The 23,393-nt window shown below is 32.1% G+C and overlaps 1 protein-coding gene across 1 annotated transcript in view; it reads right to left on the reverse strand.

The window, feature by feature from the left end:
* Positions 1–23,393, reverse strand: part of LOC126835402 (semaphorin-1A) — a 113,032-nt gene that overhangs the window by 3,740 nt on the left and 85,899 nt on the right. The window contains exons 5-11 of the mRNA XM_050567972.1: positions 15,080–15,142; positions 7,350–7,457; positions 7,194–7,281; positions 6,611–6,715; positions 6,386–6,474; positions 3,553–3,694; positions 6–354 (exon numbers count right to left, since the gene is read on the reverse strand). Of these exons, the coding sequence (XP_050423929.1) occupies positions 6–354; positions 3,553–3,694; positions 6,386–6,474; positions 6,611–6,715; positions 7,194–7,281; positions 7,350–7,457; positions 15,080–15,142 (944 nt within the window). The remainder of the gene's footprint in view (positions 1–5; positions 355–3,552; positions 3,695–6,385; positions 6,475–6,610; positions 6,716–7,193; positions 7,282–7,349; positions 7,458–15,079; positions 15,143–23,393) is intronic.

Here is a 23,393-nt window from a genome sequence, read left to right on the forward strand (position 1 = left end):
CTCACTTGACACTGGTGCGGATTATGATGGGTTGCCTGTAGAACGACCGAACGGCTTCGTCCATGAGCGAGTGGCTTTTGATGAAGTTGAGTGTGAGGTCGGGAAGAGTTCTGGAGTCGTTGGCGCACTGACCCGGCCTAGGGTCGGGCACCTTAGAACCGGGGACGGGTAGCCAATTGGAGTTCATATAGTTCTGTTCCTTGAACTCTCCCTCGAACGAATCCAGGACGTCTGCCAACGAGAAGGCGCAAACCGCCGATCCCGTGATGCTGTTGACGGGTGTCGTGAACACACCATACATCATTTGATAAGGTTTACCGCCGTAATTACCTTGCACGAGGTCCGTGGCAGATTCTGAAACCCGTGGTAAACGTTACATGAGAGGCAAATACAAAAAAAAAAATACAATTCAACCTATCGGGGTGAGGAGGGAGTCGACGCTGAATGGTTGTTGTGTATTTTTTTTTATATTCTAAACCCCAACTAGCAAACATAAAATAGCTGATATATTATTTATTTATACCAATGTAATGTAATACTTAGATAACATTTTATCCGAATACAGTCTAACTCTGGGCACAGCAAACCACGACACTGTTTGTATGTACTTTGGAAACTGTTCAGAAAGTTACGACTGTAGATAAGTTGTGTAATCGATTAAACTGTAAATTGTACTGGTAACTAGATTATTGCTTAGCGGTTTTAGACTTATAAAAAAATGTACATCACATCTTTGTGAAACCAAAACCGTGATCGAACCTTTGTTATGTTTATAATAAAATTTCTAATAACAGTCCGTTTATTAAAAAAAAACTTGTTTTTTTATAAATAATCAAAAGTTTGTCCCTTGTTTGCTACATGTGTACATGTATTATATATATATATATTATACATATTTTTTTTAAAATAAAATGTATTCGTTTTATAGAAACTTAAAAAAAAACGTTTCAAATAAAAACACAGGGTGTTGAATATTTCTAGAACTTACATTTTTTTAACACAATCTAGGGGAATTGCAGATTGCTGTATTATTTTTATCCGTAAGCTAAACTGTTAATGCGCTTTTAACATTAAATACTAAAATATATTAGTTAGAGTAATTATTTAAGACCGTTAACTGACTAGTAACCATAACTATTATTATAAAATATAATTATTATTTTAATAAGTTACCTATATAATACTTAATAATACGCCATAATGAACAATTTATAAAACTCATACAATTATTTCACTTAACTGATTATTATTAGTCATGTGAAACGTTAAACCTGATTCGTGTACATCTATAATTATATATGAGGCGCCTAGAACACAAGGGGTATGAGTGACATTTTTACAAAGTCCACAAAGTTGTAGTCAACTAAACTACAAACTGTCCATTTTATTTGCTGGTAAAGAAATTATATAAGTGAATTATTCATAATTTTCTGCGAACTGGTAGCAAATCACCTAACCTCCAAATGAAAACGCCATATGGATGTAAACTTTGAGCTTGATTTTTCTAATGCTAGACTACAAGTTTTCGTTGTCAAAATTATTACTAGTTTTAGTTATACAAATATAGATAATATGTTTCAAGTAACGTCAAGATATATAATAAATAAACAGACGTGTGTTTATTCAAAATGTTATATAGGGCGTCAAAAAATATAAAATTATTACGTCAACTGGTTATGATCATCATTCATATTGTTATTCAATCTTAATAAAATGAAAAAAAGATTAACAATCCATTTGTGAGTTTTTGGGGTTAGGCTGTCGTTCGAAATAATGAAAAAGTGCGCTAGCGTGTGTTTAGTGGGAGAAAAACAGGGGTAGAACGAGCGAGAAAGAAAGTAACTCCGCGAGGCAAAAGTGGTTTTATAATTAAAACTTTGCGTAAGCCGGTAACCTTTAATGTGCTCGAATAATTTTTGCGCGGCTCAAACCTCATATCTTTTTCTCTCTTTATGGGTCCCTAAGTATTTTATTCGTTTCATAATGGCAAAGGCCGACTTTTCCCTTGGTAGTAGAAGGAAAATGAAAAATAATAATTAGTTTAGGGGGAATAAATAGAACATTTTGCCGTCAGTTCTTTTTTTTTTTTTTAAAGACAGTGGAGAAGAAAACACGATGTGAAAAATAATTTCGAAAAAATTACGTTTCCGGTTGTTTTTTCTTTAACCCCGGGACACTCTAAACTTGACTTTTTTTCTTCTTAATAAAATCACGTCAAACGATCATATCATTATTACCGTGCTTCGAGCAAATAAATTCTTATATACTATTGTACCATACAATAATGCAAATAACTTTATTGTCATTCTATAAACATTTATTTTCCAATCAACTCGGTCGATACATAACTGCTCCCCCGAGATAAGTACAAAATACGAGACACAAACACAATTCGTTATTATTGTCTGCAATCCGTTTAATTGGCTTCTTTGTGATACCGAAAACGAAAAAAGATTAATAACCGTTTTCGAATCCGGCAACAACTTTATGAACCTTATCGAAATGCGTCTTGTCCTTTAAGTGCAACGTATATAAAAAAGCTGGCAGTGGTATTATCAAATAGAATTAAGCTTTTCTAAAATAAGTATATTTTAAAGAAACAAAATAAAATTTGAACCAAGTAATTATGTACATTTTTTGGTAACGAAAAAAGTGTTTTTTAAACTTCCAAAAGGCTCACTTGCTCGCTCGCAAAGAATGAGCTGCCACACTCTTCTGCTACCTTAGTTTGATAATTCCAATTTTATTTTTACATTAGCAAAAATAACAAATATTTAAGAAACGCACAACAAGTTAGTTATATGATAATAATAAAAAAAAAACAATGGAAAACCAAAGAAAGGGGAAATATTACAGTTTGCTATGTGAAAGTGAATCAACAGTCAACAGGCATCGGAAAATAGTTATATTATGTTTTAATTACCATATATAGTTAATGACGGCAATAAATTATTATAGACGAACAATCAACCCTAACCGTATCCACTAAAAATTCAATTTTAAGCACATTATTGTCGATTTTAAACGATTTTGTCACTTTCAATAGTAATAATTCTTGTAGACCCGCGACCTCCGATTAAATAATAATATATTATACCAACCTTGTATTACAAAAATTGTAAGATTATACTAAAAAATGATTATTTCTGACAAAAAAAATATGTAGCATTTTTATTTATTTAATATTTTTGTTATCGATCATAATTAAAAAGAAGTTGAAAAAAAAGTTTCTAAATGAAACTTCAACTCGATAAAATAAAACGGAAACAGTTTAGCACGCGAGCTTCTTCTCAACTCATTATATTATGCAAATACAATTTAAAATCTTTTACTTCTGTCATATCTTAAAAGCTATCATATTTTATATACATAATATATATATATATATATATATATATATATATATATATATATATAATATATATATATATATATACGAATAAAAGTTTAACTGTATAAGTAGGTCAAACGCGACTAAATCAAGTTTGCGGTTATAACGGATGATGAACTTATTTTAACAAAATTGTGGTGTATTATATAAAAAGTACTTACGTATTTCGTTGAAGTAAAACGGAAACTCGCCGGGAACAGAACAGTTGAGACGAGATTTTAAGTAGGAGGTCCATCGGTTTTTGAGCTGTTGCGGTCCACCGCGGTCGTTTTTGCACACTCTGGCAACCCGAGAGAAAACGTTCTGTGTGGAAATACATTAATTATGTGAATTTAACTAAACACTCGTGTGTACACAGATTTAATTAAAAAAACAAAATAGTCATCTTGGAACACACCAATACGAACGCTTATTTGCCAAAAGTTGTTAACTAAATGTGAACTCGGCTCTTTGTTATAAACTTATTTATTTGCCAGTAATTTGAAGTTGTACATAAATAACACGCCCTTATGGAAAATGACGAATTTAATTGTATTTACTATATTTACAACAGTTATCGAATGAGAGATTGGTATTACTTTTTGACCCGAGGCAAAGTAAAGGTATAATAATATAATATATCGATATGAAAACACTATGATATATTACGTTTGCGGTACATTTTATTATAAGATCAAAATAGGGTCTATATACCTTGGAAAACCTTCGTTCCATTCTAATGGTCGGTAGCCATTTTGTCGTTGAAACCGTTAAAATTATAAAAAAAAAAATAAAAGGGACAAAAGGTACTCTAAGTATGTAAGAGCATAGAAAGAGCTTAAACACCTATGTGATATATATATATATATATATCGGCCTTGACAATTGACAAAGCACAGTTCGCAGAAAATGTCAAATATGACGCTGCAATGTCAGTTGTTATTTAATTGTGAAATATAACCACAACGAATATTATATAATTTAAGAGTATTGCCAGATGAAGTAACCAGATGGTTTTATTTGCGTTAGTTGTAAATTAAAAAGTATACTATTATTATTATGACTAATAGGCGAGAGTGTGTAGATGTAGATACCTTTTTGTCAGTAGGACAGTAATAAATTATTAAGCAAACCGTTTTTGTTAGAACTGTACAGCCGAAGACGCACGAAAGCAGATTACACATACACACACATATATATATAATATATACGGTACAAGACCTCCTCTAGATCTGTTAAAGAAAATTTGCATTTAAAAACCATTTGTTTTATATGTGATTAAACGAGCGTGTTTAGACACCGCGGTAACGATGTGAGTTAGCAACTTAAATAAAAAAACTTTGTTTAGATCTTGTATTTGGACGATCCATTTGGATAAATGTAGTATTATTTTTATTCAAATCAAAAACCTTTTGGGTCAATTCATGTTAAATGAGTTAAAGCAATTAGGTTGGTTATTTGACTATTATTAAAAATTCAAATTTTTTTTGGACAACTGCTATAATAATAAAAAACAGAAAATGTTCCATTTTTTTTTTAACTAGCGTTTTTAAAAACAATTTAAACTAAACCACTAAATGAATAATATTAAGTTTAAAATTTCAAACTGCCGTACAACATTATGCATTCGGATTTTAAGGTTACTTGCTCGTGAAAAAAAAAATGATTTTCAACGAAAAGAGGGATTTTTATCTTATTTTTTACATGATGAAAGTTATTTTTCAAATTTCGTTCATGACAATCCCCTACATATATTCATCAAAATGTTGAAAAATTAAGGTTTAATTGATTTTATTTTAAAGAACGTTCAAAACTTGCTACTCATTTAGTCATACAATAACGTTTACGGTTAAAATTATTACTAGAATTAAAACGGTATTTGTAATAATTTAGTTTGCAATCCGCTTGAATTGAAAACTATGTAAATAAATCGATAAGGCAATAATTTTAATAACGATGTAAATAAATATATGCTATTTGTCACAATCTAGAGTCACGTAAAAAACGATCCGACGACATATTTCTGATGTAATAGACAATTTTCAGTGAATTGAAAATTCGAAACTTATAGAGTACATTTGTTTTTTTTTCTATCTTATGTTTTCAAATAGCCTTATCCAGACTGACAACGTTGTCGCGCAATACAGGGAATGGCCTATCAAACGCAGAGAATCTGGAAAACTTTATTTTAAAGAAATGATTTTTTTTTTCAGTTAACGCACACCACCTCTCCGGCACAGACTTTATACGGTGCTTCCTCCCCGGGCGCTTCAGTAGTAAAACGAGTAAACGTAGTACATAGTGAATGTGTATATACATAGGTATATATGTGTATACATATTAATGTTCTTGTGTGGGTTGATATACGCATGTAGGACCTCCAGACGAGCGCATCATCGAGTTACTTCAACTCAGCCTCGTGGCGTTTATGGGAAAATCATGTTTGCGAAAAACGTGTCTCGGACGAAAACATGTCATGTCGCCGTTTGGAGACGGCTAAACCGAATTTCCATTACAATTTTCCGTAACTCGCGACAAACCCCGAAGCCGATGTTCGCAGCAGTTTCTTAATAAAATACCCACCCCTACTTCCGATACACAGTGTGTGTGCCAGCCGATACAATACAAGGATAAGGCGAGGGGCGGGGCGTTTTACTCGAAAGACAAATCGCGGTCTGTTATGAAATTGCTAGCCGTACGACACACACCGCGCCGCGGCCGCCAACCTTCTTGACGTTTTTTACTGTCAAATTCGTCGGAGGAAACGGTAAACGGCCCTTGGCTGTAGAATAATAATCGAAAATGACCGATTTATATATTATGTTGAACATCTGGCACGTCAAGAGTTCAGCGGCGGGTAATTTGTTACAACAATCGAATGCCGACAAAAAAAAAAACCCACTAGAAAAAGAAAAAAATACCGCCATTTCTCGGGTCACTACCGGTTGGACGCGTTCAGAAGGCTAATGCGCACACGAAGGGTAAATAGACGTAGAAAAACCAATAATAACTCACTTTTCCGCAGTTTATATATTCGACAGCAGTCTCGCGAAAGAAGAAGTAGACGAAATCGCCATGAGCAAAAGAATGCACGAAATGCGGAGCTGAAAAAAAAGACAATTTGTAAGCGTCGTGTAAGATTAAGATATCGTCATTGTGTTGGAATACAATAAACAATTTTTGTCTGTATATTTATACAGGAAAAAAATGGGAGAAAAAAGCATAGCGTATTGATCTTACCGTTGAGACTTAAAGAATCGTACTGTTCGGTTTGAAGTTGTTCTTTGTAAATTATCGGATCCATACTGGAGAAGTCGGCCACCGTGGCAGAAAAAAGATTTCCATCTGCGAATGAAAAAATAACATAATACAGTCCATTGCACGTCCCAAGGATTAGTATAAGCACGTTACACAATTTACTGAATACCCCAATAAAAAAGGTAGATAAAACATGGGTATATTTTAATAGCGTTTAAAGTAATGATGCGTACGGATTTAATATTCCATTAGAACAATATACCATGGTCGGAGTAAATATTTTTTAAAAGTAATTGACTTAATATAGAACAGATCAATATTGTTGTGTACAACACAATATATATTAATACATAATTCTCATAGTTATTTATTAGTGTATTCGATATTAGATTGTTTTAAGTTCTTTAGCTTCGACGCAAAGGTGAGAATAAATACTGTTTTTGTTTGATACGAAAAACGATAAGAAAATGTTTACTGTTAGACCGTCACTAAAATGTTTGGAAATAATAATTTAAAAAAAGCCACATTATGTGTCAGATGTCAGATTAAATTGTTCTACACTTACCGACATACACGTAGGTACTGTTATGTTTTGGATCGTAAGGACATACGGCTTGACCAGGACTTTCTTTGCCTAAAGAATAACTTCCGGGCTGTAAATCAAATAGCATACAAGGTTAAAACAAAATACCTATTTACAAAATGTTCAAAAATAGCTTACATCAATGGAGTAATCCCGGCAAAGAGGTTTATAAGAGTTCGTGCCGCAAACTAGAAGCCGGCCAGAAGTCATTTTCGCTAGCACTCTAATGTAATTCTGACAGTTATCCTGAAAATAATTTTTGAATTATTAAAGTCAACAGAATCCTATTAAGTAAATGTACAATAAAAAAACAATAAGAGTTGCATAATATTTTATAACGATATTGCGTAAATAGTATATTAACTATGATGATATAATGGCTAAATAAATGTTAATTTTCAATTTTATAAAAATAAAATAAAATCATATATTGAGCGTGGATGTTTTAGACTTTGAGATCAGCGAAACCCAAATGTTACAATAAATGTTAAATAAACTCCAGTGAGTGTATTTGTTTGTTACTTTTTCGCGGCTTAACCACTGAACCGATTGGCAAGGGTTCCTTGAAGCCCGACTAAAGTCATAGTTAATTTGAGCTCTAATTTTGTCAGGAAAGGAGAGGGCACACATTATATTTTAACGTTCCACACAGTTAAACCATTTAGTTTTAAAAGGTATTTATTATTTGTTTATTGTATATTCAAATAATTTGTGTAAGTAGTACAAACGTCAATTCTGAGGTTATATTTTTTATGCTTGCATAATTTGCATTATGTGTACTATTAAACTTAAGTGTTGTTAATTTGTGCATTACATTTCCATTGAATTTGTTTGTGTAGCACTTTTTTAATATTGATAATATTACATTTATTAATACTGTGGATGATAAAACATTTTAAATTTTAATATACTTTGACAGCTTGGTAGGTTTATTTTTTATGAATTTTATAAAAACGGGTATCACCTATTATACATATTCATTTTAAAATTCAGGATTTTATATTATATTATTTATACATCTGCTACAACTAAATTACAGCTAATGCATATATTATTATTATGTTTTGACTTACATTACCAGTGTGTAAAAACTATAGTTAATTATAGTTCAATTTTCATGCAATTATCTTATCTTGCTGTATTATACCTCGTACCTACTACTTTACTACATTGTTCTTCCCGTCCTGTCACTTCCAAATCAACCCCTTGGGGTTTCTTTTTGACAAGAGAGAGAACAAGGGAGAGGTATGGCAGATTTTCTGGTCACGTCTGGTTTTCCTAGAGTAAGTGATTGATGGTGCTTTGTGTGGCTGAAACTTATTGATGACGTTTCGACCATTTCTTGACAGCGGGGTTCCGGTTTTATGAACATTTGACCCAAAACTTCCTACCCTACATAATTTGTCCTCGCTATACCCACCCAATTTTACACGAAAGGTTCTGACGTACCTACAACTAAATAACCAACTAAACACTTTAAATGTTGTAAGTATTTAGCCATCTTTGTATATTCCTAAAAAAAAGTATTAATGTTTTTTATTATATAGTTTTTTTTTTTTTAATGAAAACCGCTTGTCTGGGTAATATGAGCAAGTTGAGTCTATTCATCTTTGCGCACTATGTTACCAAAAGTTATGATACATTGAACTTGGTTATTCCGTATTTGACCTAAGCGACAACTCCCAGGTACATTTAATATCAAAAAAAAATTACCGAAAAACCCCTATTTTCCGTTAAATTTAATACTTTGGCAACGTTTTGATAGGTGTAAATGATTGTGTAAGGTGTGTGTGTGCTGAACTCGAACACCTTATCTAGTCTAAGAGTCTGCTGAAGACTTTAAGCTACATATACATCAAAGTTTCAGCTCAAACAATGGAGTAGGCAAAAAGTTATGCAATAATTTTGTGTACAAGTGTCGATACCTCTGTTCAATTTCATTTAAACTCCAACACTTATAGAGCATGGATTAAAAGTAATATTCTACTTTAGAGGACCACTCTAATACATTTATATACTATATATATAAATAAACAGAGACAGAGATAAGTCTTATTACTTATCTAATACGTGAATACATTTTAACCGACGTTAATAATAATAATAATTAATAATGAATATAAGCACGATAACTTTTATGCGTTTACCGCTGATACTTTTCGTACTAACCAACCATTTTTCACTAAAATATAATTGTTTCAATCCAGCCGACTATTCTTCAAAAATTATCCTATCCTCAAACAATTGTCTGCAGTTATTATAATAGCCAATACAGAGGATAAATACCAAACGATGGTCATCATTTAAGTAATCTAGTAAGAAATTACGCACCGTACATTTCTCCAAAAATGAACTTAAGCACTTTACAAGAAACAGAGAAAAACATTAAAATTTGTTAACAATAATATTTTGATATAATATATACTTTTAAGTTTTAAATATTATTTCTTTTTTCATATCGGTATAAATAATACAGAAATGTTAATAAATTCATAATTATTTAGCTATTACTTAACTTGATAATTTAATAAAAAATCAAAAACTACCCATGGGTGCTTTAACATTCCTAATCAATTATAAAATGTTAAAATCCAAGAAGTTATAAATTCCAAAAATTTTGCAGTCGACCTTAGGGTAAAAAAAAATAGTTTTTAAAAATCAGTGAATATTTTTTGTATTACCCACGGAGTAATTTCTTGCAATTTCCAATTAAAATTGATAATTATAACTTTTATAAGATATATGTATAGTACATAAATAGTAAATTGGTGCTGCTAGTGATAAATATAATTTATTGAATTATATTTTATTATTGCTTGCCTTTGTTCAGCGGAATCAATATGATAACCTGTAAAATATTATAACCAAGGTCCGCAATAACGCCCCTCGTCATATATGGGTAGTAACAAATAACAGTGAAAAATTGTACAATACATGTAGACTCGTCGTTTGGTTGGCCAAATTATAAATAGGAACGTTTAAACCTCTTTTATTAGATACAAGCTCTATTTTACCTTCATATACGGTAACGTTAATGCTGTCGAGATCGTTTCGCTAAACGAATAGAGGCGTCTTTTACTGTCTTTATCATTATTACTATTATTATACTTTATTACTATTATTATCGTTATTTGTTATTATTATTAGCACTATTATTCAGGTTACATATTATATATATATATATATATATATATATCTGTATGTATTACGTATACAGTCATAAATGATTGTGCTAACAAATAACGGCAGCAGAATTCGCGCATAAAACAAGTCTCAAAACGACTCCCTCGGGACTAGTTCCTTGTCACTACGGTTTTGTTTTTACTTCTTTCTTTATATATAAATATAATTTTATTTTTTTGTAGTTGCGTGTCTCCACCAAAGGGATTTCACGAGAAAAATTAAAAACAGATTTAAAATACATATACCAAAGCTAAAAGGGGAAAATACAAAAACAAGTATATGTAAAGTTGGGACTATTGACATTTAAATAATAATTACACTAAACGCTACGAGTTATACCTTTTTTTGATAACTAGCGTGCTTTGTTTTTTGTTGCAGCCAGTAAACATTACCAAGTCATTATGTGAAACTATGTTCTATGAAGACTATATACTAGGTTTCCTAAGTACATTTTTAGTAAATTTAAAACAATATAAAAAAAAAAATGTATACATTATTGTAATTAAATATACTCGATAAAGCGTGGTCATTAAATAATGATTATAGTAAATTGCTTAGTAAAAATAACATCATAACAACCGCAAACAAACATTTTTGGGTATTGTATACTATATATTTTTACCCGACTGCGGAAGAAGGGGGGCTATGGTGTATGTAAGTTTACGTTTTATACCTACTGCTGAACTAATTTTAATGAAATAAAAACTAAAAGAATCTGTGAATTTCCATGAGTGTTCTAAGCTAAAATTATTATCGCTAAAATAATGCAAAAAGCTAGATCAATGAATCTAATCGAAATTGGATATTGCGGTTGTCGAGTGCACTATAATTTTTAAAACATTTAATTTTTATAAACGTCATAATATTTTAAAAGAACTTAAGTGTTTTGAACAATTTTTTTATTTTATAACTTCTTTACAGCGGGGTTTATTTTTAGTTATTTATTTCATTTTAAATTATATTCATTAAAAGAAAAAGATAATAGTATGTAACAATGCAGATTAAACGTTTGTTTTTGGTCGACGGCAATTTATCAACCAGATCGTTTTCTTTCTACTCCGCCGAATAGGAAGGAAAAATGATTAAAGAAGAAAAAGCGCAAATGGCACGGTAAAAAAGAAAATAATCCCTTCATTCCCCACAAAAGAAAAAAAAATGGCTCTTTCTTTCTTATCGGCCCTCTCCCCATCACACTATTTCTCGTTACATTAAAAACTACCCACAAACTGAATGATAAACAACAACACTATCAGTAAACAGAATGCAAATAACCCTCGTTAAATACCTGAGCCTATACAGCGTACAATAATATGACTTTCATCCATGTAAACGACCTAGCTTGATTTCGTTTTATTTTATGTCTAGCCATTTACAAACTAATTGCAGCGCGCATTTGCTAAACGTTTGCTTCATAATAAGTCCGCCGAACTGGAAATTATCATTAAATTAAATCCTATTTTAACCTACAAAATGTATACTGTGTATAAATATATATATATATATATATAATGTATGTTTTAAATAGGTATCAAAAAAATTATATTATTATTTTTAATTAAATATCAAAGGACCTTCTTAGTTTCGCATCGTAGCTAAGAATAAATAGAACCCCAAGTACCAAAATATCATGCACGCGTTAGTTTATATAGTCATTTCCCAAATGTAAAGACCTTGGAAAATATAATAAGTTATGTAAACTTTTAAATAATTTAACAGTCTATTCGATTTTATTAAAAGGAAACGCGGATCATCCAAAACTGAAGTTATAATCACGAAAACAAGTAAATTTGTGTGGCGCCCACTAAAGTTTATATGCATCACAACTAATATGTGTATAGTGAATGAGTAAATAGGGGTACCTATTTATACCTCTATAAACGGGAAAAATAATATTTTAACCAGTATGTATGTACCCAATACATACATACGGGTTAAAATATTATTTTTCAACCACAAACCATTACGAAAGCTATGTATTCAACGCGGTATAATATTATAATATCGTGTTACGCTCCTCAAAGCATGTAGCAACTTTTTCATAAGCATAACATATAATATTATCAAAGGAATTCCGTAGCCTCTATAAATATTGAGCATGGGTACGCTCGCATGTATCACATTTGCCTATTTAAACCGCCGTGTTAGCAGCAAGTATAACATCAAAAGTTTATTGCACACATAAATAACGTGTAGCCTTCGACCATAAACGAAAATCAACAAAGTAAATAATAATAAATCCCTAAAAAGAGATTTTCCTGACAAATTATAAAAATAACGAAATATTCAATAACGTTTGCTTCGTCCATTCACTTTGAGATATAACATGTAATTATTACTAGTTTGATTTATAAAGATTAAAATTGATCACATATTATAACTTGTAGTAGTACGTCAGTATGATTATAACCGGTTCTATGACAAACATAATAGGTACCTAATTTAACCTAACCTACCGGTTTTTTTTTAGCTTTTGGGGCCATTTTTACTATTGGGTCGGTGCCTTTAGAACACCCCGATTTTTTTTGGGTTACAAAATGTTATTTAAAAAAAATGTTTAATATTCTTATTGCACTTTTACCGAATAATATATGACCTAACAAATCCATATAGTCATACCATATATTGAATATATTGATATTGACTTTCTGGTTAGGTTACGCTGACCTTTCTTGAAAGGATCGTCACTTTAAAAATGCCAAATATTGTTTTATAATGTCAAATTATTACAAATACCTCATTCGGAAGGGGTGAAACAATTTACCGTTGGAAATTAATGCCAGATCATTCTGTCACGTATTATGTTTTTTATCCGGCGTTAGTGTCAATTTATGATTTTAAATATTATTAATAAATATTATTTTAACGACTGTGCTTTCATAAGATGTGCAAGTAAAAAAAGTCAGGCTCGGTATAGGGAGGTAATGATCGTGTTCGAGACACTATGGTGATAGATGACTATCTTTTTTTACGCAACATACTAATCCCACCTGTCTTCGTGGAAAAAGCTCAATATCACGTCTTATTAAACTTTTAAAATATCTCCCCTCCCCTTCCCGTGTAAACGTCCGCAGGAGTCCACCGTGGTGGAGGCGTGGTATTTTGTGTGTTGATTGATCGTCAATACTCGGAGGTGACACCATCTTTCTCATAAGCGTTGCCGGGTGTCTTTAATGATAATACTGTCAGAGACGGAGCGAAACGGGAATAGGGGGGGGGGGGGTGAAAAAATCGGCCACGTTTATGTGATACCCGAACGAATAGCTGAACAGTTTTTGACATGTTTTTCATCTTTAGACTAATGTAGCAGATTTCGCTCTTACACGCGAGAAAAAACTTTTGAAAATACTGAAGAGGGGAGCAAATGTGAAAACTTTTAAAATGGTCTATTTAAAGTTTAATAGTCCCGCCATAAATCAATAAACTATGATCGGTCAGATAACAATCCCGAATCCCGATACTGTGTATTGAAGTTGGCTAAGTGCTTAGTAAACAATTGGAGAATGGAGAGACCCTCGACGGAAAGTAAATAATAACAATTGAAATGATCGTCCCGTCGTCATTTACCAGGGCCATTAGGAAATTTAAAAAAAACCCTACTCTATTGCTATATGAGTAATTAGTAAACAAATTTCTATTTTTTTTTTATTTTTACAACGAAACTGAAATATAAAACAACAATAAATACATTAAACCAGTTCGGTAACTTAATACGGGTTTTCTTTTTTTTTCATTTCTAGCGAATTATGATATTGACTATCATTTCTATGATATTATTAGCCATAAGGTTTTTTTAATTGGCCAAATTACAATAAGTATTAGATAATAATTATAAACTATTTACTATAATAATATTGAATTACAGACTACAACGTATAAATGCCCATGTTCAAATACATAACTTACGTAATAATATTGTACATAAACAAAGTATGCAAAAATAATTACGCTATATTATAGACAAATATGATATTATGTACTGTGTACACTGTACAGTGCTAAATGTAATAGTCCTATTTCTAAATAAATGAAATAACATAACCATGTACTTATAGTTTGATAATTTTCAGATCTATGCCTATTGTCATTCGTTAGCTGACGAATGACAACATAGATGATCAAAAATGATCAAACTAATAGTTGAATCTATGAAAGTTTTGACACATTGAAAACCGTATATATCATGAAAAAAACTCTGGAGGATAATTCCTTTAAATTTATAATTAAAGAATTAAACTTTAAAGAATTATGTCCAATATTGTTCCTTTCTAATCTATACAATTTATATATGAGACATTTGGCCTACATGTAATGGCAATTATATAAATTACTATAAATTCATTTTTTTCCTACCCATGGCAACAATAATGTTTAAGTTTACACTTAAAACTATGTTTCGGCGTTACAACACGAAAAAAAGGTCAACTTATACTCGAGGAAAATAGGATTTCGGTGACCTTATTTATTTTACTCGGAATTCTCCAAATAACAACTTCAAAACATTTAAAACATAATATTTAATACCGTACCTAAGCTCATTTCTGTATAAAAACACTATTCAATAGAAATTGTACCGTTAAATTATAATATAGCTAGGATAATAAGAAAAAATAAAAAAAATTCTTAAAGTGAACTTCATTTCATTTACTTAAGTTTATTTAATTAAAATATAAACCATTTAGACATACCTCATCTTTGCCTTTAACCAAACACATCTTGTAGTCAACGTCAGTCGAATGCCATTCCAATCTCTAAAACAAACAAAGTTAAATTAATAAATGTAAAGTGAGCTATTTAAAAATAATACAATGCGAACAACAATACGAGTATGGCTATAACTTTAAATTGTTGCACAAAAGGGTATACGTGGAGTCAAATCGGTTCTTAATAAGATTAACTAGTTGGGAGTATTTTAAAACTCACTACGGTCACGGGTGACCGGGCATTGCTGTTAAACAACTTCCATAAAAATAGTAACCACCAATAAATAATAAAAACGAATGTTATTTTTGTCCAAATAATTTAATTCATTTTACAGGGTGATCAATTTAACATAAGACACTCATGTTCTCTTGCAATAATTACAATTTTGTAATTATTCTTTCTAAAAACATTTAACAAAATGATAAAATGACTAAAACTATACATTTTTTAGAGCTCTATTAAATGTTGAAACTTTAACAGTAACGTATATATAGAACTTTTTTAGTATTGAACGGTCTATAGGTTTACAGTCTTCAAAAGAATTAGAATAATTTTAAAGTCAACATAGCTGAATACAACTTAAACATACCAATTAATAAATATATTATACAAACATTATATTAAACAAAATTATACAAAGCAAACTGCGTATACACATAGGCAAAGTAAGTTTAACAAGAGAAGTGTGTTAACAAAAAAGATACTAAAATCGATAAACGCGAACTCTTTTCTCTTTCGTTTTATTCAGCTCTTTACCACACAAGCTGCAAATTAGAAAGTCTTCATGTAAATTACTCGGTACAATGAACACGTAAGCTCTATTTGTACAGGGCGAGCAGTATTTTACACAAGTTTCAGACAGACATGGCCGTTTTCCAATTAACCGTATCCTACTCGCTTCAAAAGACATCTGGCAATCGAAGACAGATGCTCTTTCTCTCTCCCACTCTCTCTGCAATCGTTAATCAGCTGAAAAGATGAATTTGATCATGCAACCCATTTAAATGTTCATTTGACTAGAATACAATAAGGAAGTCCAGTGGTCTTACGATTATCTTCATTATTAAACCACTAACCAGTAGCTTTTGCATTATATCATAATCATTATCATCTCACGTTATGGATAGCTATTATTATTATTATCTTGTAAGTTTATAATACAAACTTAAGAATGACTGTTCATGTTAACTTCGACTAGTGTAGTTAATGGTTTATTATCATGAATTTTTTTGTCTATTAAATAAATGTGTTTTATTTGCTTAAAAACATTTTATTCGAACTAATTTGCCTAAAATAAATAGAAAAATAACATATTTCATGTATATATTAGAGAATAAAAAATAGATAACAAATAGTAAAAAATCAATAAAATATATTTGTAATAATAGCTTACACTCACTCCAATTATAAAATGTCGTAGTTTTTATATCAATGCCTATTTTTTTCACATGATTATGTCTAATGGCTGGGAGTTATTCTGAAAATTTGTCTGTTGTCCGTCCCGTTTTGAGCAAAATGGTAAGTGTCATATTGGGAGGATGGAGGGATTATGGAGGAAGATAATGGAAGGATTGTGGAGGAGGATTAAGGAAAAACATAAAATTAAGACAATACTATACTATACCATACTATCATAATATCTCACATACCTTAATCCAATTAACGAAAATTATCAATATATATATATAAACTTGTTTTGGCTATATATATATAGCCAAAACAAGTTTTTTAGAAATGTAACGTCATATTTTTTATTAGAAAAATAAGTTTATTATTAGTCTTTTGCCTAGTACATTTTTTCGATTCCATCGGTACTTGAGTATCGATTGCTAAATTTTATTTAAATTATGATGTATTCACAACGAGCACAATTAAATGAATGGTTAAATTTATCCGAAATAACTGACCAGGTGAATGTTACCAATAAACCGATTAAGGCTAAATATTAAAAAACTACTAAAACACATTTGGCTCCAACATAAAATTGAGACAATACTATCATATTTTAACGTTGCTACCGTTTAAAGAACGGTTTCAAGAAAACTGAGTAATTTCAGTTAAGAGTATCTACACTTCATGCAGATATCAGGACATATCCATGTATTGATGTATGGATACTCTTAACTGAGTTAACTCAGTTCTTCTTCTAATTCATTGATAAGTCATGTCGATGTAACTGGAATTCGAGGTAAAATATTTATATATTTCGTTTACTTAGACTGTATTATATATTTGTATGCTGATTTCGCGGGTTAACCTGGTTTGTAGAGTTAAATTTCATACAAAAAAACCTATTTAATAATGCTTAAATATAAGGGGCTAGGGTACCAACATACTGTAATTACGAATTGGGCAGTACACTTTAATGGAATGTACATAATTTCCTTTTGAGATTTTTTTTTATGACATCAAAATTAAATTAAAATGTAAATGATAATAATAAAGGTAAAATAACAGTAGTTCACCAATCAACTTTGATGTAGCAGTTAGAGTAGTAAAAAAAAAAAAGGTTAAAATGAAAAATATATATTTTTATATTCTACAGTACTAAGTACTTAGTTAATAACCAGTAAAAAAATTAGATACTACGACCATTTAGGGAAAAAAAACTATTTCCAATCGCCGTTTTTGGATTCTACACCTAACTAAAGTTATGCATTACCATATCGGTGTTATAATATAATATGTTAATAACTCTAATGGTAACAAAATGTATAAAATTACGTATGGCTCCGTTGACTAAAATGTAACACTTTTTGTAATATTTCAACGGCGTTCCTCTTTGATAAATTGTTTTTGAGCCATACACGCCATTCTAAATAAACACATTTATGGAACATACGTCGACGACGGGCGTATTAAAAAATATATGATACTTCCGAAATTACACTCTTTACCCTAAAGTTTTGCGAGGCTCTGTTCATCCGATATGTTTTACGGTTATTGATATTTTCCTCGGCAATACTTTCATATTGCATAATATTATACGCTCCACTTTCAGTCGGTCGACCATAAATTTAATAAAATAATTTTTGAATATCCTTACCCCTACTCCTACCCCTCTTGCTGTGGGCATATGTTTACAGTAGCGCCAACATCAGTCGAACTCCAGTGATTCTCTATTATTGCGTACGGCCATCGGCCTTATGAGATTAACCGAAGGCGCTGGCGGGTGAAATTGGCCAAATAATAACCCCCGTGACCTCCTCTTAACGCGGTCTACTTCCTACCATAGTATCTTCCCATAGTATGAGATTCTTGGTACGCCACCGATCATACCTCCCGAAATTGTGTGGAAACTACATTGTTGTTTGTAAATATATACACACACACATAATGCTAAATACATAATAAATAGTATATGCATTTATATGTATAACGTTCACGTCGCTCTGAACGCGAGCCGGAACGGGGAAGATCCTAGTGGTGTCGTATGCAAAACGGATGACATTAGAGAGTGATTTATTAGATAGGGAGATGCTTTGGCCGCGGGTGGAGGTAAGCAGTTAGTGTTGAACCTGGGTTGGGGGGACCTATTTATTCTTTATCGCGACGGGAAATCGCGTTGGCTTCACGCCGCTACCGTCGGCCATTAGGGACACGGTTACGACATTATTATCATAACAAAATCGGAAAAATAGAGCAAAATTTCTGTCTGCACTCCACTCTGCCGGCGTCAAAGTACTGGCACCGGGGATTGTCGACGTGATTTCACCGGCGGTACATTTTCCCCGGGCCGTATGCGGCTTATAAAAAAGTACCATAGAACTACAAGCATGGCGCTCAAGCTTTGCACTAAAAACGATCAGTCCTGAAAATCGCGTAAAACGCACACGTACTTAAAATCGCCGTTTGGCTAAACCCTCCGGAAAATTCACTTGTTCGTAACGCGAATATTAATAAAGGCCAGCGTAGTTTAGTGGCGTTGCAAGAGGAAAATGTTTAGATTTTTCCACAACTTCTTCTTTAGCGCGCGAATGAGAAACTTCCGGGGAACAGATGTTACACATACACGAGATACACCGCCACGCGTATAACTTTTCCGCACTCTGTCCTCTCCCCTTAACCGGTCTCACGCCTGCGGCAAGGAAATGCACAATCGATGGTTTATAAGACTACACTGTCATTTCCAGCCGTTTTGAGAGAGAAAAAAACATCCGATTTCAACGGCCTTGATCATGCAAATAACCCGTGTGTAAATGTATTGTTATGTGTGTGAATTTGTCAGGCAATTTCATATTAGGAGGTATTTATTGCATTGGTCGATAAGAGGGGGAGTAACATGAACGAAAACCGATGCAGCCAAAGGGCGCGAAATAACATTTTAGCAATTCAAAGTAATATAAATATACTAGCTCACAACATTATATATACTTAAAATTAAGCTCTATCCTAGTAATAACTTCTACAACGAATCGAAACTTTCACAGTCTACATATTTATATACGTGTAGAGTGTAGACAGTCTGTTATACAAGATATAAAAATAGCTTTAGAGTTTTTTATTTTATATAGAATTTACATACCAGCTGTAAACCGCGGAGGTTAGTGGTAATTTTTCAACATTTGAAATATAGAAATATTATTTTATATAACATTTTAGCAATATTAAATAATTTTCAAACAGTATCGAACTTTAAAAATAATGATTTACCAACACCTAAACTTGTACAGAGTAATATATTAAGTTGATACAATTTTGAGCTGTTTCGAACTGATGTTTTATGTACTCTTCGTGTCGTTTTGTTAGGGTGTGGTAAAATATTATAATTGTTACGTTGGTATCTGTAACGAATGTCGGTACCGTATGAAAACCACCCGTGTATCAAATTAAGTTTCACCCGGGCCAGACACAAAGCACTAATTAATCGAATCGGGGTTATTGGTCAATGAACACACATCGATGTCACAAAATGTTACCGAATTCCCCGACCGTGGAAAACAGCATTGCCGATGGACGAAGAAGAGTCACACCATTATAATATGTTTGCAATGGAGTTTTGAGTACTCGACTGGACGTTCGCCGCCTCGAGAGCCGAGGGAGGTTGCGCAAACATTAACATTCCACTGCGTGTTGACAATTCTACACACACACACACACACAAATACACATGGCGCACAATTTGCCCACACGCCCAAAGCGAGAGAGGGAGAGAACGTTAAATTTATATGCGAAACTCTGGTAGCAACCGCTATCCACTCGTTCTCTCACCGTGGGCAAGGACAATTGGAACGGTCATTAATTATGCCAAATGTTCGCGTTATATTCTTCCTCGCCTACACTTATTCGCCCTCATCATCCCTCGCTAAACCTATGAGCACGTGTATTATATATGTATTTAAATTGTACACGTGAATGGTCAACGACGTCAACGAAATAACTGACATTTCGGAATGCGATGAAAAATATTATAAATAACTAAATGAGAGACGAAGAAACCTACGCATAACCAATGAACGCTCAGCGTGCAGAATTGTTGGTCGAACTGTCATAAAATTATAATAACTCAGGTCAGATCGCGGCGGAAATAATATAATTACATTACCTATTGAACTAGCGTATTTTTTTTTGATTTTCGAATTAAACCTCTATGTGTTTCCATTTAAGGTTATTTGTTTAACTTTATAACGGCTATAAATTAGAACAGAGAATACTTATAATATATTATACAAGTATACTATGCCAGTAATATAGTAATAAGTGACACACGTCCTTTTATGTTCGAATAAAACTAGGAATAAACAAACAGACCGTCTTCTCAAAAAACTTAATTAAAAAATGCGTTCATTTACTTTGACTATAAAAAACTACTCAAGAAGCATATTTCATAAAATAATAAGATTATTCGAAGTAATTAAATATTTATTATTTATTAATTATCTGAATAGTTTTCATAAAACACGCAAGTTTCTTACACTCATGTGTTATTAATTCACAATAACAATATCAATTTAATGAAATGTATAATTTTTAAATATGATTATTTTTAGACGAGTAAGTAGTAGGTTATAGGTATAAAAGTAATATCGTCAAAATATCAGGTGAAAGATTCACTCATTATTGATTTCCCAAAATAATTTTTGCAGAGTATTCATAGTATAGTTGTTATAATAGGTACTTTTTGTGCGGTCCTTCATGTAACAAAAACAAATCTTCACACTCGTTGAGTTTTTGACAAAACACAAACTTTAGACATTTCACAACTGCTGTAGTATATTTGTTGCACCAATGATTATGCAACTTGGCTTTCTGTTTTTTTAAATCAAGTTGCGAGAGTTACAAGTTGCAAGAGTGCGAAATAAAAATATATCTATACTTTCCAAAGAGTTGAAATAAGTTTTGATTTGGCACGGAATTCGACCTGGCACGAATATGTCAAAAAAGTTTTTATAAATCGTTTTGTTTTTGATTCAAAATAATAAAATTTATATTCCGTAGTCGTTGGTCGACATTTGGCACTCTCAATACATATGACATCATAATTCCATACATGATACACGTATAATAAATATCTGTTTTAAAAATACCCATTTCCGTTATGTATTATAAATTATGAAATAAATTATACACTGCTATATAACATTTTAGTTCATGAACAATTTTCTAGATAATGTTCTAGATAATTTTCTAGATAATATTAAAAAACACAGTGTAAAAATTAGTTTAGTCCGTTTTATGGACTAATAAGCTCCGTATTTTTTTAATCACCAAAGTAGGATGATTATAATAATATAATTTGTTTTCAACAATAAGTAGGTAAGTACAAATAAAATATAGAAATTTACAACGGTCAAAGTGTAATGTTTCCCTTTTTGGGGGATTTTCCTTAATTAAAAAAAAGTTTGCCTAAAGATTAAGAAATCATGTATACTATAATCCCACTCTAGATCTCCTTTCATTCCAATTTTCAGATCTTAAGACTTAAAACTGTGCTCGAAAAATAGAAATGATATTATGTTGTAATTTTAACTAAATCCAATATTAATCAATACCCATTCCATCTTCAGTAACTTATTGTACCTAAAAAACATCAGATGCAACTCTAGGTACAAACTGACGTATTTCAACCAATATTGAAGACATCATGTTCCACTGTAATATAATAAAACATAAAAAAAAACTGTGTTATTAATTTTTTTATTTAAAAAATACCCTTTCGTTCAAATAATAGTAAGGTCGTTTACTTCCTCTTGGAAATAATACTACACTGCAACCGTTCTGGCTACTAAAACCCGATACTAGGTTGTATCAGTTTTAAAGTAAGCAATTCCAACGATTCCATGAGCGGTGTTAAAATTTTAAGATTTTTTCCCCCTTTTTTAGTGTTATTACTTCGTCACGCGACAATATGTGCACGAACACTGCAAAAAAAAAAAAGCCGAGCCCCGTTGTAATATCCAACAGCGCTGTTAACGGGTTTAAGGACCGCCGGACCGCACTGATAAAAGCTCGGGCATAAAAACAAAAATGGCCGACGATCGTATAAAACCGGACGACAACAAAAACAGTGTAGTGAGAACGACATTGCCCAGCAGTTAGCCTTGCGCCTGCCGATAATCGCGGCACAGACCAACCTTTCCGCATGACCAATTTGTTCTCTCATTCTCTCTCACTAAAAAAAAAAGGGACCACAGCAGCATTGTCCGTACTCGTATTATTTTCAGAGACACCAATAAACGGCACGCGCGTTGTAATAATAATAATAATAATTGTCTACAGCGAATACATTCAAAACTGCGGTGCGAAAACAATAATATTCCCTCTGTATGCCGTCGTGTTATTAGAGAACCCTTTTGAAACATCACTCTTAAAACAATACAAAGAAAAACAACACCCCTTATAGAATTATTTTCAAAAATGAGTAAATAATCCGGAAAGTCAACCGACGCGCTCGTTTTCAAAAGTCGGTCGTGCGCGCTTAGACGGTGTTATTGTAATAGACGAATTTAGGATCTGGATGGCAGTGCACATTAAACCGGAAGTACGACGCCAGTCTCTGGTGAATCGCTCTGTACAATGTTTTTTGTCCAACGCTGACGATCGATAACAGGCGACCAACCCTCTTCTCGTCGACCACCCGGTGGTATAGCTGCGTTCATTCAGCAATCCAATGTTGCCGTATGCCCCGAACGTTATGTTGATACGTTAGATTTGGCATTTTTTCCAACTCCCAATAATGGAATCTTCCTTTCATCTTGCAAATGACGTGTCTATAATATGGTTCCTTAGAGATGTAATCCGAGTTAGACACAGCACTTACGATTAGGACCCGAAGACGAACTATGGCACGTTCATAGT

Source organism: Adelges cooleyi, unplaced genomic scaffold (genome assembly GCF_023614345.1).
Source record: "Adelges cooleyi isolate 19-005CV unplaced genomic scaffold, UGA_ACOO_1.1 ACOO_flye_CR_arks_rails_tigmint_CR_PRNA_23, whole genome shotgun sequence".
NCBI classification, from domain to species: domain Eukaryota; kingdom Metazoa; phylum Arthropoda; class Insecta; order Hemiptera; family Adelgidae; genus Adelges; species Adelges cooleyi.